Source organism: Sminthopsis crassicaudata, chromosome 5 (genome assembly GCF_048593235.1).
Source record: "Sminthopsis crassicaudata isolate SCR6 chromosome 5, ASM4859323v1, whole genome shotgun sequence".
NCBI classification, from domain to species: Eukaryota; Metazoa; Chordata; class Mammalia; order Dasyuromorphia; family Dasyuridae; genus Sminthopsis; species Sminthopsis crassicaudata.
This window is the reverse complement of record NC_133621.1, coordinates 305,163,589-305,179,145: the sequence shown is the minus strand read 5'-3', so window position 1 is coordinate 305,179,145 and position 15,557 is coordinate 305,163,589. Positions and strand designations below refer to the sequence as shown.

At 61.9% G+C, this 15,557-nt stretch overlaps 2 protein-coding genes across 13 annotated transcripts in view; one reads left to right on the top strand and one right to left on the bottom strand.

Moving 5' to 3' along the window:
• PPP6R2 (protein phosphatase 6 regulatory subunit 2) overlaps positions 1 to 7,878 on the top strand; it is a 124,120-nt gene extending 116,242 nt beyond the window's left edge. For 10 of the 11 annotated variants that reach the window (XM_074271978.1, XM_074271977.1, XM_074271976.1 and 7 more), the window contains 5 exons: positions 630 to 795; positions 1,010 to 1,098; positions 1,870 to 2,092; positions 7,312 to 7,539; positions 7,694 to 7,878. In XM_074271978.1, coding sequence (XP_074128079.1) covers positions 630 to 795; positions 1,010 to 1,098; positions 1,870 to 2,092; positions 7,312 to 7,539; positions 7,694 to 7,745 — 758 coding nt within the window. In that variant the 3' untranslated portion in view covers positions 7,746 to 7,878. The remainder of the gene's footprint in view (positions 1 to 629; positions 796 to 1,009; positions 1,099 to 1,869; positions 2,093 to 7,311; positions 7,540 to 7,693) is intronic. The other variant, XM_074271985.1, reaches the window with a different exon arrangement.
• A 2,300-nt stretch (positions 7,879 to 10,178) lies between these two features.
• SBF1 (SET binding factor 1) overlaps positions 10,179 to 15,557 on the bottom strand; it is a 30,216-nt gene continuing 24,837 nt past the window's right edge. For both annotated transcript variants that reach the window (XM_074271973.1, XM_074271974.1), the window contains 6 exons: positions 15,309 to 15,539; positions 12,111 to 12,218; positions 11,818 to 12,029; positions 11,371 to 11,458; positions 11,136 to 11,267; positions 10,179 to 11,057 (listed from right to left, as the gene is read on the bottom strand). In XM_074271973.1, the coding sequence (XP_074128074.1) occupies positions 10,959 to 11,057; positions 11,136 to 11,267; positions 11,371 to 11,458; positions 11,818 to 12,029; positions 12,111 to 12,218; positions 15,309 to 15,539 (870 nt within the window). In that variant the 3' untranslated portion in view covers positions 10,179 to 10,958. The remainder of the gene's footprint in view (positions 11,058 to 11,135; positions 11,268 to 11,370; positions 11,459 to 11,817; positions 12,030 to 12,110; positions 12,219 to 15,308; positions 15,540 to 15,557) is intronic.

Below are 15,557 nucleotides of genomic sequence, written 5' to 3'. Positions count from 1 at the left end.
GCCTGGGGAGGGCGACATCCCCTGAGGCTCGCCCTTCTCATTCCATCCACTCCTGCTTTGCACAGGCCCCCTGTCCCAGAAAGGCCTGGGGCCCAAAAGGCTCATCTTGGTCCTGTTGCCAGGTCTTGGCCTCCCTTGGGCCCCTCGATAATGTGTTCCGGGTTCAGTAACAGGTGTCCCAAAAACCCAGAGCCCAGAGCCAGGAAATGCTCCAGTTCTGCCGCAGTGATCCTGCCTGTCTCTGGGAGGATGGACCTAAGGGGCCCAAAGGATCCAGCCAGGGTTTCTCCAGTGGGCGGCCTGGGCCCGGGGCTCCTGTTCTGATGAGCAGCTCCAGCCCTAGGCTCGCGCCTCACATCTGATGAGATGCAGGCTTCTGTCTCCCTCTTTCCTCCCATAGCAAGGACCCAGCTGTAGTCACAGTAACCACTGCTCTATCCTTCCTTCCTCCTCCTCCTTCTTCCCCCCTCCCTCGTCTGACTTCCCTCTCCCCTCCCTCTTCTAACCTCCTTCCCTCCTCCTTCCCTCCTCCTTCCAATCTCTTTCTCCCCTCCTTCCTATCTACTTCCTCCCTTCCTGCTCCTTCCTCTTCCTTCCTCCCTCCCCCCCCCTCCCCCCTTCCTCTGCAGGCTCTGGATGGACAGCTGTATTTGATGAGCCAGTAAATTCAAAGCCCCCTCCCTCAGGTGTGGCCATGGACATCGGTTCCCGTGTGTGGGATGCAGCCGCTCCGGACACCGCCACTTCAGAGGAAAAAGGCTGGGCGAAGTTCACAGACTTCCAGTCTTTCTGCTGGTAAGGAAATGCAGGCAGGAGAGCCCCTTTCAGCTGGAGGAAGAAGGCGGGGGTTCGGGGGAGGCCGGACACTGTATACTGTTCACACACCTTGTTCTCGAGGCTTCTAACAGAGCCTTACTGGGAGGGTCTGCAAAGTGGCACGTGCCGGGCGTTAGGGACTTGGCAGCCCGGGCCCTGGCCACTGCCAGGCTCACTCCTGGTTGTTTTCCAGCTCGGAATCGGGTCCTCGATGCAGTTCTCCCGTGGACACAGGAAGTAGCACTTCTGAGGGAAAGCCCAAGCCGAGCCAGGACAAGAGCTGTGAGTGGCCTTAGAACATGGAGGGAAGGGGGGGGCAGGGGGCAGGGGGCTGTCTGTCTGGCACACAGGGAAGCTACAAGTGGGGCTGGTGGCAAAGGCCGGCACAGGCTCACATGGGGCCCGTGGCACCAACCTCAAAAGCACCTGCATCATTGCCCCTAAGTGAGCAGGTCAGCGGGAAAACTGCGCAGAATTGTTGGTAAACCGCTGCCATGGAGCTGTAGGGGCACGAGGCTGAGCTCCCAGCTCCTCCAAAGCAGACGGGACTCCCAAATGAGATCCCCAAGTAAATTCACCTAGAGGAGGTTGAAGACGGGGAGCTAAAAAGTGGCTCACAGCTTGGCTTTAATCTTTACAAACTTGAGACTTCTGTGCATTCTCAGTGATCCTTGGGCCAAAAGAGGCAAGATCAAAAAACTGGGAGAAAAAGGTCAAGTGCCGGGGGGCCAAACTTGGGAGCCAGAAAGGCTCCGAGGGACTCCTGGGCCCTGCAGCCGCCAGGGTGGCAGAGAAAGCGGACTTCCGCCGGGCTGACCCAAGATATTCAAGGTCGCGGCCCGGTCCTCGGGAGTCTCCTGATTGCAAATAGAAAGCACGGGCCACTCCAGCCAGCCAGTTACTCAGGAAATGAAATGTCTCACCACAGACAGCCCGGCTCAGATTGCTCTGGGTTTGAGCATCATGGCGGAGGACTGTCCCAGCGGGCTTGGGTGTCGAGTGTGGCCGGGACCCCGAGGCCTCAGAGTGACCGCTTCCTCCCTTCCCTTGCAGTCGGCCCGGCTGCTCCTTGCGTCTGGAATGTGTGTGTGGCAAGGAAGGCCCCCCTGGTGGCCTCTGACAGCAGCTCCTCTGGGGGCTCGGACAGCGAGGAGGAAGACGAGGAGGAGGAGGAGAAGAAAGCGGGTATCGTTATTGAAACCGTGGGCCCTGGGTCTGGGCAGGAAGGCCTGAAGCTGACTTCAGATGCCAAGAAGGAGAAGGCTGTCTCGAGCAGGTGTGAGAGGAGGATGCAGGCTGAGGGGCGGGCTCGGAGGGCATGCTAGTTAGGGTACAGCTTCCGCTTTTCCAGCACCGGGAGGGGGCTTGGGCCGGGCCCATGCCGCCCACCCCACGTTCCACACAGAGCAGGAGATGCTCAAGGAGTGGGCTCCAGCATGGTCCTGGCCTGGGGTGGACGTGAATATTTACTCACCAAAGAAACCCTGTTTCAAGGGTGATTTTTCAGAGGCGATCAGGACAGAGTGGGCGTCCCACCCTGTGCCTGCACGCCTGAGGCAGCCTCGGAGCTTCTGGAGGGAGGCTAGGGCTCCGGCCGCTGCTTCATTGCTGGGTAGGGCTTCCAGCCCTCACCCAGCCGACGCAGGGGGCTGCAAATGGCAGTTAGTGAACATGGGCTGTCTCTCCCCTTGTTTCCCCCCAGCCCCCCCAAATTAGGAAAGAATCCAGACTAGTGCTCTGTGGTTCAGCTCCTCCCCTGGGTCCGATTTGGGGAAGTGGGTGAGGTCAAGGGTGAATGGGAAGGTCTCCGGGGGCTTGGACATGGGGAAGAAGGCCTGGGAATGAGGATTGTCCCAGGAGTCTGAGTAGGAAGAGGGAACAGGGAGGCCCGATGCGGCCCCTCCCAGCCGAGTTCGAGGGCTGCTGGGGAAGGTGGCCGAGGGGGCTGCGGCCTGTGCTGTGGGGGACCGGGACTGCCGTCTTCAAGAGGGCCGGGGGGGGGGGGAGAAGCAGCTGGGCTGTCTATGGGCTGCCCACAAGGCCGGTCTTGGGAATGTTTAACGACTGAGTGCTGGCGACTTGTCAGGTAGCCTCTCCTGTCCAGAGAGGGCATGGGAGGAAGGACCTGGTGGCACAGCTGGGTGCAGCATATTCTGCGGGAAACTGAGTCAGATCTTTCTTCCGCCTCCCTCTTGTTCCCCTCCCCGCCCCCCCGATGGTCACTGCCAGGGACAGCGAGAGAAGCTGGTGGGGAAGGTCAGCATTCCCACTCCCTGTCTCCGTCTTGCGTGGGCTTTTGCCCTGGGGCCTCGGGTGTCTGCCTAACGTCAGCCTGACCGAGCGCTGTCCTGCCCGTGGGGCGGGCCTCCCCATACCGCCCACTGCCCAGTGCGGGACCTTGGGTGTCTTCGGACAAGGAGAGTTCAGCAGGCCGGGGTCCCTCACTGGGCAGAGTTGGCGGCCTCCCCCAATTTTGTGATGGGTGGTCTTGCCCCTCCCCCTCCTCTGCCCCTTTCTGGTTCATTAGCCACTTTCTTGAGGGAGGGCAGAACCGGACCGGGCAGAGCTGGGAGTCTCAGCCTCCTCGAACCCCCATGAATTCCAGGCCCTGAGCCCTCCCTCCCCACCCCCCAGAGGGGCAGCAGCCGTCCCTCCCTTTGCCCCGCTCTGCCAGACCAGAGCAGAGGCCCGGGGGGGGGGGGGTGACTCTCGAGGTTACCACAGAGAAATAGAAAGTGCGGGGAAGATTCTTATTGACTCCTGACCCACTTTCACTTAGACTCCATCCCGGCCAGGAGCCCACTTCCTCTGGTCCTGGCATGGCACTAGAGCAGCCCCCCACCCTCGAGGGGCTGCAGGTCCAGGTCCGCCTGCGTGCCTCCCGGGGCCTCGTCGGCTGTCTGATAAGCTTGCTAAAGCCCAGCTCCTTGAGATGGGGAGCGACAATGGGGACCCCCGCCTTGAGCCTGGCTCCTGGCGAGGGAGGGCTAGGGCCCCGGCGTGTCGTCAGCAAGCCCCACATTGCCTCCAACGCTCCCTTTACGTGCACGTGGACGGGGCTGACCACACGGCCCTTAGGCCCTTCCAGCTCTAGGGCCCTCATCTTAGAACTGCTTTTCCTGAACTGCCAAGAGACAGCAAGGGTCACCGTGGTAACACAGCTCGTAGCTTCTGGCTCGTGTCTGTAGGGAAATCATTACAGTGTTCACTTTGAACTCTCTGAACAGTAGAGGAAACGGGAAGAGGAATAAGCATTTAATAAGCACCTGCTGTGTGCCAGAAGGGTGCTGCTCTTATCCCTGTTTGCACTTGGGAAAGCTGAGGCGGCCCTGCTGCCCCAGTCCTGACCCGGAGCCCGTGTCTGAGCTGCTGGGCCAGCCCTGGGACCCAGAACGAAAAGGATTAGAGGCCATTGGCTGCTTCCTCCCAGAGTGGAGGAGGAGGCCTCCCGAGGACCGAGGACCGTGGCGATGGGGGAGGAGCATGCAGAGCAGCTGCCCGTGGTCAAACAGCCCCCATGAAATCCATTTTTTCAAAAGCTCCCAAGTGAGCTCAGGAGGAGGGGGCCCCAAGAGAGGAGGTCCTGGCACTGGGTGGTTTTTCCTTTAAGGGGCACGGGCAGAAAACCTTCGCTTTCCTCTAGGGAGTGGGCAAAGGTGCCACTTTAATTTGGACCCATGCTTTTTAAAAAAGGGCCCCATGCCCAGGCCTTCACCCAAGATCCATCTGCAGGATTCCAGCTGAGGAAGAGGCAAGACGGGGGCCCCGGGCATGGGGACACTCACAACAGGACTTGTTTTCTGGCAGTAAAGAACAGGCAACCAAGTGGGTGCCGCTGATCAGGAAAGAGCTAAAAAATGACAACTCTGGTTCAAACATCAAGGGGGATATGGCCGTGCCACCAGAAAGGAGGGACTCAAAGGCAACAAAGATGTCCGTGAGGGCAGGGTGGGTCGATTAAAAGGAAGCCGGAGGAAGGGTCGACCACGGGCCATGGCAGCATCGGGGCGGAACCCCAAGCAAAGGTGACATTGTCAGGACAGGAGCTGAGTCAGACGGTGGCGCCCCCCATGTCGCAGAGGTTGGCAGCTGGGCACAGGCAATGGGGCGAGACAGACAAACGCCAGTCTCCCGGCTGGCTTTTCCCCTCCTCTGATCCTTGGGGTCCCTACTGGCTTACTGGCAGGAAGGGGAAGGAGACACTGGAAGATGAGCAGATGCCTCAATAGAACCAGGTAGACCCAACTGGGCTCTGCACAGGGCATCAGCGGCAGTGGGTGAGGTCCCTGGTGCTGTCCTTTGGCTGGTGCCCTGATTGTTGGGGCTCTGAATGAGTGGGGCTTGTTTGCTTTAACACCAAGAGTGCATTTGGCCCCTGGGTGGCCGTGGCTGCCCACCCTGCCTTCCCGCCCCACGCCCTTCTGGGTCCTCCTGCAGCTAAACCACCTTAAGTGTGGGACACTGAGACAGGCCGGGGTGTTGCAGCTTCTCCTCGCTCTGTCTGTCATCTGGCAGTGCTGCTCCCTGCCCTGCCTGGGGCGGGCTGGCAGGCTCCCTGAGGGCACAGCGGGCAGCTGAGAGATCTGCCCGGTTACTGCTATTTCACCTGCAGAGCTTGAGCAGCGATAATGTGAGAAAAATACACACTGTTGGGATCAAAAGGGGGAGCAGTCTGGCATTGTAGGAGTTCATGTCTGTCAGATGTGGGGAGGGGGTCCCCTGACCTCCAGAAATCCCCTGGGAACTGAGGGAGGGAGTCAGCTGCTCCCCTTCCTCCTTGCCAAGCCCCGCCCAGCTTTACCTGCTTTGGGCAGGGCTGGGAGCAGGGCCACCCCATCCCCGAGGCCTCCAACCCCCTCCCAGCCTGGGAGCCCACAGTCTGGGTGGCCCAAGGACCCCTCCTAGGGCTAGCTGCCCCTTTCATGCCCTAGGCCTTTGGCCCTCCTCATGAGAACTCCCCAGAGACTCGGACTCAGCCCCACCCCTGGGGAAGTTGGAGCTGCCAGAGGGTGCAGCGGCCTCCACGGGTGCCCGGGCCTTTCTCCCCTTCCTGTTTTCTGGGTGCTGGCCCCTCCCAAGGCCCAAATCCTTCCTTTTGTCCCGGAGATCGCCGCACCCGGGGTCAGGTGCCGAGTGTTCTCGAGGAAGCTGGGAAGGAAGGTCCGTGAGCGGCTCTTCCTTTGTCCACAGCGGTGGGCCGGGCCTCGGGTACCCATCAGGAAGGGTGTGTGAACCGGGGTCAGGCGGGCAGAGGAAGCAGGCCCCGGGTCACCAGCTCAGCCAGGTAGCCGCAGAATACTGCCCGATGACAGCTGCCCAGCTTCCCCAGACCCAGCTTCCCGGGGCCCCCCAGAGATCCTTAAGCCTCAGCTTGCCCAGCTCCGAGCTGGGCTTTGGAGAAGGCGAGGTCACCAGCCTTAGTTGGCCTGCAGTGTGGGGCAAGCCAGGGAACAGAACAGGGGGGAGCAAGTCAGGCCTGCCTCCCTGTCCAGGTGGGAGCCGTGGCCTCTGACTCGGGAACCTCATTTATGCTGCTTCAGAGAATCTGGAAACTTTGTAGGAAGTGACTTGTGGAGGGACGGGCTGGGAGGGTGGCGGGCACAGCAGGGGGAGGGGGCGCCAGTTGGGGAGACCAAAGAATTGGAGAGGAAATGGGAAGCCGGAAAGATGACCGGGGACCCTGCCCTAGAGGCTTTCACAGATGGCCGACTGTCCCGTGACCTAGTGTGCTGGGAGAGGTCTGGGAAACTCGGGAAAGGACAGGTCACTGTGGGGGGGGTGCTGGCTGCCCTCCTACAGGAGCAGCTCGTTGGCTGGGGGGGGCACAGCTGATGCACAGCTCGGTTACCCATCTGGTTCAGTCATCGCCCGGGGCAGCAATGAGGAAGTGCCATCCCTACCTCCCCCTTGCCTTTCTGCCATGATGCTTTCTCTCTGCCCCATCCTCTAGCAGCTGAGGTCCACGGGAGAGACCCCACTCCCAGGACCACCCCAAGGCCCGCTGCCGCTTTCCTCAGCTTCCAGGGGCTTCCCGGCCCAGGTCGGCCCAGGAAGGAGGGGATGGGAGGTGGCCTGAGAAGGTCGCCTGGACCACATTTCTGGGGTTTGAGCTCTCACCCATAGGGTCGGGCACCTGATGGTAGAAGATGGCTAGGGACTGGCTGAGGGTGCCCAGGTTGGGGGTCCTGGCCTAGTGGCCAGCTTGGGTGAGCGCAGGAAGTGAATGAGGGAGAAGAGGGGCAGAGAAGTCCTGCCCGAGACAGGCCAGGCCAGGGAAAGGCCTTGGGGCAGAGCGGGGGAGATGGGCCAAGGGGTGGGGGATGTGGAAAATGGTGTGAGGAAGGGCCTCGGGCATCCCCGCCCCTGTCCCGCTGTGCTGGGGGGGAGGGGTGGGCATGATCGGCCTGTGGTGGAACTAAGGACGCTTCCTGAGAGCGCCCGAGTCAGGGATCTCTGCTGGGCCGGTCCCAACGGAGCTCTGCCCTCTCGCTGCAGCGACGCTGAGCCTCTGCTGACCCCCAAGCTGCCCGTGGCGGCGGAGAAGGGGGCGTCCAGTGCCTCGCAGCCCACCCCGGAGCCCCGGAGCCCCGCCGCCCTCAGTTCGGCCGCAGCAGCCTCCGCGAGCTTGCCCGTGGTGGCCACCTCTGTCGTCCTCACGGCCACCGTCTCTGCGGTGGCAACAATGGCCGTTGCGGCCGCCGGGGAAACGATGACGAAAGACAGGTGAGCGGGGAGGCATGGGGGGGGGACAGGACTGTTCCGGCCCCCAGCGGTGTGGGAGTGACTCGCCCCGAAGAGCAGCTTGGGGGGCAGCATCCCCACAGGGCCGGGACCTTGCATTCTAAAAGCCATCCCCTTCTTCCCCCCCACTGCGCAGGAAAGAGGAGGCGCCCCCTTCTCCGGAAGCCACGTTAAATGGCCCCGCTTGATGCTGCTGCCTCCCTCAGGCCACGTCTCCCTGAGGCCGGGCTGCTTCCACTTAGGCAAGAAAACTACCTGGTGATGCAAATGGTCTGGTTTTTTATTTTAATTTTATTTTTTAATAAATGCTGCATTGGTAAAGCTGGTGGTCAGGACCAGTGAGGCGACGGCCACGAGGGAACTTTTCTTAGCAAACGTGGGCAAGGACGTTCGCCTTGTCCCGGGCCGGAGCGAGACCAGCCTGCTTCCTCTCCCCGCCGGAGCTCCCCGAATGTCAGCTCTCCTGTCTCCTCTCTCAGGCCCCGGGGGTCACGGAGCGCACATGCTGCCCCCGTATAGCAATAAAGCCTCATGGGGGAGAGGAGGGAGCCCGAGCTCCCCGGGGTGGGGGCTGGAGGGAGGAAGGTAGACCACGGGGCCCTATCGGCCAGGGCCCCCCTCCGGCCACGCCCAGCCTCCCGCCCAACGCTCACCCCTCGGCAGCCGGCGGAGGACTCGGAACCGGAGAAAGGACCGCCGCCTCAGGAACAGCCCCCCTTGGGGACCCAGCCCTCCTGGACTTGCAGATGGAGCCTGGGGGATCTGTGAGCAGTTTTTTGGCCTCTTATTATTCATGTTTTTTAATGGATGCAGGAACAGCCACATTTTTTGCACTTTGAATCAGCTAGGGCCTTGGGGCCCAAGGCCTGGACTCTGCCCCTGGCCCCTCCCCACCCCCGCCGGCGGCACAGGGGTTCCCAAGCAGGGGGGAGAGTTCCCCGGCTCCCGCCATGCTGCTTGTGTTCTGGAGGCCCGGAGGCCCAGGGCTGGAACCGGCAGGGCGGCCCCCAGCTTCCCAAGGGGCTCGACTGAAGCAGATGAAACCTCCAAGAATGGAAAATGATGCACCCCAACATAAAGTCCGCGGGAAGGCTGCCGGTGGGAAGTCTGGGGGTCGAGTGGGCTCCGAGCTCGCATGTCACCAGCATGACCCAGCAGCCGCGGGAGCTGACCCGCTCCCCAGAGGCACTGAGAGGGAGCCCCCGGGCCGGAGAGCCTCAGACTTGTTTGGAGGCCGGCGGTTCTGGGCAGCCCGCTTAAGAAATCCGTTGGCGAGCTGGAGAGAGAGGGGGCAGAGCCGGGGAGCTCGGGCAGAGGGAGAGATGGCGGCCCCGGGAAGGGAAGGCTTAGCCGGACCGCGGAGGTCAGGAAGGCCATGTGAAGCCTCTCCCCGTCATCTCCAGGGCACCCTCTTCTCAGCAGGAAGGAGGCTAGGGCCGGGAGGTGGTGGGCCAGCTGCGGGAGGTGGCCTGGGATTTCCCAGAAGGCGGCTCCTGCCAAGGAGAGCCCCAAGACTGGCCCCGAATACACGAGGCTGCAGCTGTGGGCTTAGTGGGCCCCTGGCCCTGGGGAAGGCGGGGGAAAGCAGTAGAGACTGCCTGGGACAGTGACCAGCGTCCTCGAGATCGCCGCTGTAGATGAGACTAGCTGCCCCATTCTTGGAGGGGGTGGGAGACGATCCCTGGGCTCCTGAGCCCCGCCCACCTCCAGAGCTAGAGGCCCAGGAGATGCGCCTGCGCCCAGCGGCTGCTTGGGGTCCAGACAAGCGTGCGGCCGGTGTGACCCCCCCCCCCCCCCCCCAGCCTTCTCCACTGCTGCCTTCAGCCCCTCCCGGGCAGGGGAGCCAGGCTCCAACCTCCCCCACAGAACGTTTGTTCCCTTGGTCTTTGATTTGCTGACTGACTAGATGCCAATATCTTTAAAATCCTGGTAAATATCACATGTACACTTTGAAACGGCCCCGAGTATAAATTGTCGCGCCTGCGCTCCTCGGCCAGGGCGGGTGGGTGCGCCTCCCTCAATAAACACGTGCTGGGCCTGGGGGAGGGCGGGCTGGCAGGGGCCCCTCTGGCCCACAGATCCTCGCACCGGCGTCCTAGAGCTCCAGGTCCCGTCCAGGCCTCTGGGGGGCAGAAGTGACTCCTCTAACCGCCCTCATCCCCAGCACGAGCCCATCCCAGGGCCTGCTCTCCTTCCCTGGAAACCTCTGCGTCTGGGTGGGCTGCTGTGGGCATCCTCGCCCCCTAGCCCGGTCCAGGGGCACTCCCATCCCAAAGCTGGCCTTCCCAGACATCTTTTCTTCCCTTTCTTTGCAGCCCCCCACCCCCTGCAGCAGGATCTGGGCCCCTCCCTAATACACCTCCCCTGTGCGGGTCGGGGTTCCTGGCTGGGTAATGGCTGCCCGTGTAGCCCGGAGGCCTCTGGAGCATTGCTCGAAGCTCGTTCCAAGGGCCAGACCTCTCCCGCCCCCCCCCCCCCCCCCAGCATCGGCGGCAGCTCCCAGGCTCCTCCAAACCCAAGAGGAAGCGCTCTCTGGAGGCCACAGGAGCCGGGGAGCCAGACAGGCGGGGTCCAGCCGCCCCCACTCCCCCGTGTGGCTAAAGGCAAGGGGCGCTCGGAGAGCAGGAAGGCTCCTTTTTTATTAAATTCCATTAGTTCTCTCTTTATATAATCCTTTGTTCTAGACACAATACGTGGGGGGGCCGGGGCCAGACACATTTACAGACCGGGGTGAACAGAATCTACACGAGTGACAGTGGGCCGCAGTCCTGCCACAGGGTCAGGCTATTTACAAAACCCACTTCGAGGACCCGGGTGACCATCGACCCCCCCTCCCCCCCCGGGAGTCTAGCTGGGGGCAGGGAACTGTACCGTGGCTGTCTCCACAGGCAGGGGTGCCTCAGTCCTGACACCAGCAATAAATTACAGTCGGGGGGAAGGTGGGCCCAGGGCAGACCCTCGGGCCCGCCCTGGGGGGCAGTGTGGGGTGGAGAGGCCACGCTGAGCCCACGCCCGCCCCGGGGGCCCGGGGCCCAGCACAGTCCGGCTCTAGGTCTTTGGGAGTGAGGGGGGGCTCACTGAGTAGGCCCTGCCCCAGGGTGAGGGTCAGGACGTCGCGGGGACCAACGGCCCCCGGAGTTTATGTACAAAGTCAAGTGCTGAGGCTGGGGGCGGGTGGGGGAACGCTCTGTGGGGACCCCCGCCCCGGTGCAGAATCCCAATACTGTTGGATGCCCCGGGAGGGCAGGGCCTGTAAACAAGGGCAGACTGGATGGCCCTGCCCCCTGGGCCCCCATAGTGGTTTGTAACGACTGGAAGCTCAAGTCCAACCCTGGAGGAGCCCAGGCTGGGCCGGGGAGGGGAAGGGGCGGGCGCCCGGAGCTCCAGGGTCCCCGTCTGGCTCAGGCATCCGACAGGCAGCTCTGGAGCCGATCCACCCACTGCTGGGCCAAGTGGACGTCCTGGGCGCAGAAGTTGTAAACCCGCTTCGTGGTCTTCACCTGTGTGGGGACGGTCGTTAAACGGGGGTCCCCCGGCCCCTCCCCCACCCCGGCCCCACCCCCAAGCCCGGGCCCTACATCGAAAAAGGCCTTCTCGTCCACCGTCTTGGGGGCGCCCATGGCGGGGGTCCCGGGAGTGACGGACTCCACTTCTGCCAAGTCGATGACCCCTTTGTACTCGGTGTCCACCTGGTGGTCATAGTAGCGCAGCTGGGGAGGGGCGGGCAGAAAAAAGCACGTGACCGGCAGGTTCTTTGCCCCACCCCCCAGAGCCTGCCCTGGCCCGCCACCTCCATTGCCCTGCCCCCCTTGCCTGGTGTTTCGTCTTGTCCAACACGAACCATCGGGCCTTCCAAGGCTTCATGAAGGCCCCCCTCTTGTAGAGGGTGCCCTCGTAGGACCTAGGCCGAGAGGGAAGGCGGAGCCCGGGGTCGGTGACGAGGACCCCGGAGCAGACTCCCCTGCCCAGCACACACCGAGGGCCCCCCGTGGAACCCCACATCCACAGGGGCGGCCCTGCCAGCCTCCCACAGACACCCGGGGGCAGTCCTGCTGCGGGAGCAGCAAACAAAAGGCGCCTCCAGGGGTGCTAGGGGGAGCGCAAAGGCCCTTAGGCACAGGCGAAGCCGGGGAAGCAGGTCTCCCTGGGGCTCCTGCCCCACACCCTTTCTCCCAGCAGTCCCTAACCCAGAAGGTGTCCTGTGAAGCCCCCGTGATGGCGCCAGGATTCTGGGAGTCCCCGCCTCCCCCGCACACCCACCTGTTCTCACTCTCCGCAGTTTGGAACTGGCTGTACAGCGTGCTGGTACTTCGGCGGGCAGCCTGCCGGCCGCTGGACGGCGTGGAGCTGCTGCTCTGGTCGCTGTCCAGGCTGAGGCTGAGAGTGGAGCCCACGGGCCCCTCCTGCAAGTAAACCCCGAGCGAGCGGCGGTGATGGGACACGCTGGACATCAGCAGGGAGCTGGGGGTGCTCTGGGGAAGGAGAAAGAGTCGGCCTCAGGGGGGCTGCCGCCGTGCTGCCCTCCCAGCCCCCGCCCCGGCCCCTCCCCATACCCGCCCATCCTGGCGGGCCTCGCTGCGCTGGGCCGCCTTCACCCGGTCCCACGTGTCCTTCCAGCGCTCCGAGGGCCGGCCCAGCTCCGTCTCCAGCCGCTGCAGCTCCTGGGGAGAGAGGTCTCAGTTGGGGGTGGGAGTGGAGGAAGCAAGGGGCTTCTGGAGAAAAGCTCAAGGCCCGGAGGCACCGGCACATCCCAGACATGGAAGGAGCCAAGGGTCAGGGTAAAGGCCCAGATAAACCAGATAGAGGGGGGGGGGGGCCTTCCAGCTCCCGTGATCCTCTTCTCTGGGCTAAAAGCTCAATCTTCTCCTGTGACCTCCAGACCCTCCACCGTCCTGCTCCCCCTGCCCCCTGTGATGTCATCTCTGATGCTGCTAGGTCTCTGGAGCCCTGAGCCTCCTTTCTGCTAAGGGGGAGGGAGGTATATAAGGGGTGTGGGGGGCGTATGTGAGGGACATGGGGTGTGTCAAGCATTAGAGAGCAGGAGTCCTTTCTGAGCCAACCCCCCACTCCCACACACACACACACACACACATACACACGCCTCAAACACCAATGACTTGGGCGGGCCACAGGCAGCGGTCACTGCAGGCCGTCAGGAGAAATCAGGCTGTGGATCCCAACCCTCCACCGCGCGGCTGCGCTGCTCCCAATACCAATAGGCGATTCTCAAACCAAGAAACTAAAGGAGCCTCCGGTCAATCTCCAGATGAGATGAGAGAAATGCAAATTAGAAGCCCTCTGAGGTACCCCCTCAAACCCGGCAGAGTGGCTGATAAGATAGAAAAGGAAAACGATCCATTGATGGAGGGGCCGTGGGAAAAGTGGAATATGAATGCCCGCCCCGTGCAGACTGTGAACCAATCCCACCGATCCAGAGCACAATCTGGAACTGGGCCCAAAGGGTATATAGTAAGACAATATGTTGTTATATACTAATGTATCATTACATGTTAATATATAACAATATAATATACTGTGATCTGCTACAATATGATACAATATAGTAGTGCCTGCCTCTGGCCTGCGATATCAGCACTGGCTTCGTATCCCAAAGAGAGCAGAGAAAAAGGGAAAAGTCCCAGAGGAATGCGAGTTCGTAGAGCAGCCGTCTCTGCGGTGGCCGAGGGTTAGAAACTGAGGGACAGCCGCCACCGGGGAACGACTGACCGAGACAGAACACTGCCGTGCTTTCAGAAATAAAAGGCAGAACGTTCTCACAAAAACCTGCAAAGTGAAGCGAGCAGGGCCAGAGAGCACCGTAGACTAGCAGCCACACTGCCACCCAGCCCTGTGAATGGACTTGCTCTTTTCAGCCTCGCAATGCTCCGAGACGAGCCCGAAGCCCCCGAGGTGAAAATCACCACCCGCCTCCAGAGAGATGGGCTCCGAGTGCGTGCTGGAGCGGACCTTTTTGCTTTGTTTCCTGCTTTTTTTTCTTTTTTGGCAACCTAGCTAATGTGGAAATGTTTTGCACGGCTCCACATGTATAATGGATTTCTCAAGTGGTGGCGGAAGGGCTAGAGGAAGAGAGAATTTGAAACTCAAAAGTTCAAAATGGATGTTAAAATGTTAAAGAAAAAAGGAAAAAAAAAAAAAAAATATATATATATATATATATGTTTTAACGTGGTACTTCGATGCAGAGGAAATTTAATCAGTAAATTCAAAATCTTATTTTTCCATTCAAAAAAGTCCACTTTCCAAGACCTGGAAGATGTGGAAGATCTAGCCAGGGGTTCTCAAACTCCGGCCCATGGGCCAGATGCAACCACTGAGGACGTTTCTGCCCCCCCGGGGTTATGGCAAATGGGCTGAGGGGCGGAGACAGAGGGTGAGCTTTTGTTTTTACTATGGTCTGGTCCTCCCAACAGTCTGAGGGACAGGGAACTGGCCCCCTAGTTAACAAGTTTGGGGACCACTGGTCTAGTGCTTGGTCTGGAGCACCAACAGACGGTGAGGTTGGGGGGACCCTGGGGCCGTTAAGGCTGTGGGAGCCAGTCTTAAGAAAGGGGTCTGTCCTCGGCCCAGCTCAGGCACTCAGATCTGGATGCCGCAGATCAAGGGGATGCCAAAGGGTCCCCAAACGTGAGCCTAAAGGTCAACCGAAGGGGACGGAGCCACTCATCGTGAAGAGAAGAATGGGAAGAATGAGACCGGGAGCTGGGGGGTCCTGACGACGCTCATGCTGGGGGGTTGGATGACATGATCTGAGGGCCCCTCTCCCCAGGAGGCCACACGGCCTGGTCCATAGAGGCAAGCTTTAGCTGGGAAGAGGGTGCTGTAGGGGAGCCCCCGAGGAGCAGAGGAGGGGCTCGGATGGCTCCCCAGAAGGGGCAGCTCATTCTGCAGTGAGGGGGGTGAGATCTCATCCCCCTGCCCCTGGGGGCACAGGCCTGGGCTCTCCCACTTCCTCTGGAGACCGAAGGGCGGAAGCAGGGAGGGAGGGCAGATGGTGCCGGGAGAAGGCGGACGGACGCCAGGCAAGAGTCCCAGTGCGCAGAGCGAGCTGAGTGCTCGTGACGCACCTCGGTGGTACAGGACATTCCCCACTTGCAGATGGAGTGGGGGCCCTTTGGAAACGGAACACTCGTCCCCCTCTGAACTCGCCCACGGGGCACAGACGGCCTCGCGGAGCTCCGGGGGAGTTTCCACCTCTCCGAAGCCCCCACAAGACTATGGGGGGCAGGGGCTCCCGCATGCACTCCCTCCCCTCCCCTCCCCTTCAACAGGCCACGGGCACTAAAATCCTGCCAGGCTCCTCCCCGCCCCCTGCGCCCCCTCCCCAATGCACAAACACATGCAAACACACGCACGCACATGCCGACACGCACACGCGCTGCCGTCCCCTCCCCTCTGGAAGCAGTCCGCCCCACTTTCAGATGGCTCCTCGCCCTCGACCCCAGCAGAACAAGGTGAATCCCCCTCCCACGTAGGCAATGACCCAACACGTGAAGCCCGCCCACGTCCCCTCCTCCCTTTCTCCTCTTCCCCCTCTCCAGATCCATCCTTCACTCCCCGTATTTGTAGATCTGTGATTCACCAAAGACTCCCCAGCACCTAATGGACAAGCCCCTCCGTGTGCGGAGCCACCCCTCCTCCTCCGGCGCCCCCCAGGGGTCCCCGTGGGACCCCCCCCCCCCCGCCCTTCGCTGCACAGACCCGGCAGCGCAGCCAGAGGGCCCGGCGCTCACCTCCAGCAGGCGCGAGATGGCGTCGGGCTGGGCCCGCAGACGGCTGTCGTAGCACGGCCAGACCACGCGGCGCCTGCTCTGGGGGGCGCCGCCGTCGGGCCGCTCCTCCTCCACGGGCTCAGGGGGACCCTGAACCAGCTCCCAGTCGTAGGGGGGTCCCTCGGCCAGAGTCTCCCGGGTGTAGAAGTCCCACACCTTCAGGTTGGACACGTTGCTGTAGGGCCGCAGCACCTGCGGAGGAGGAGGAGG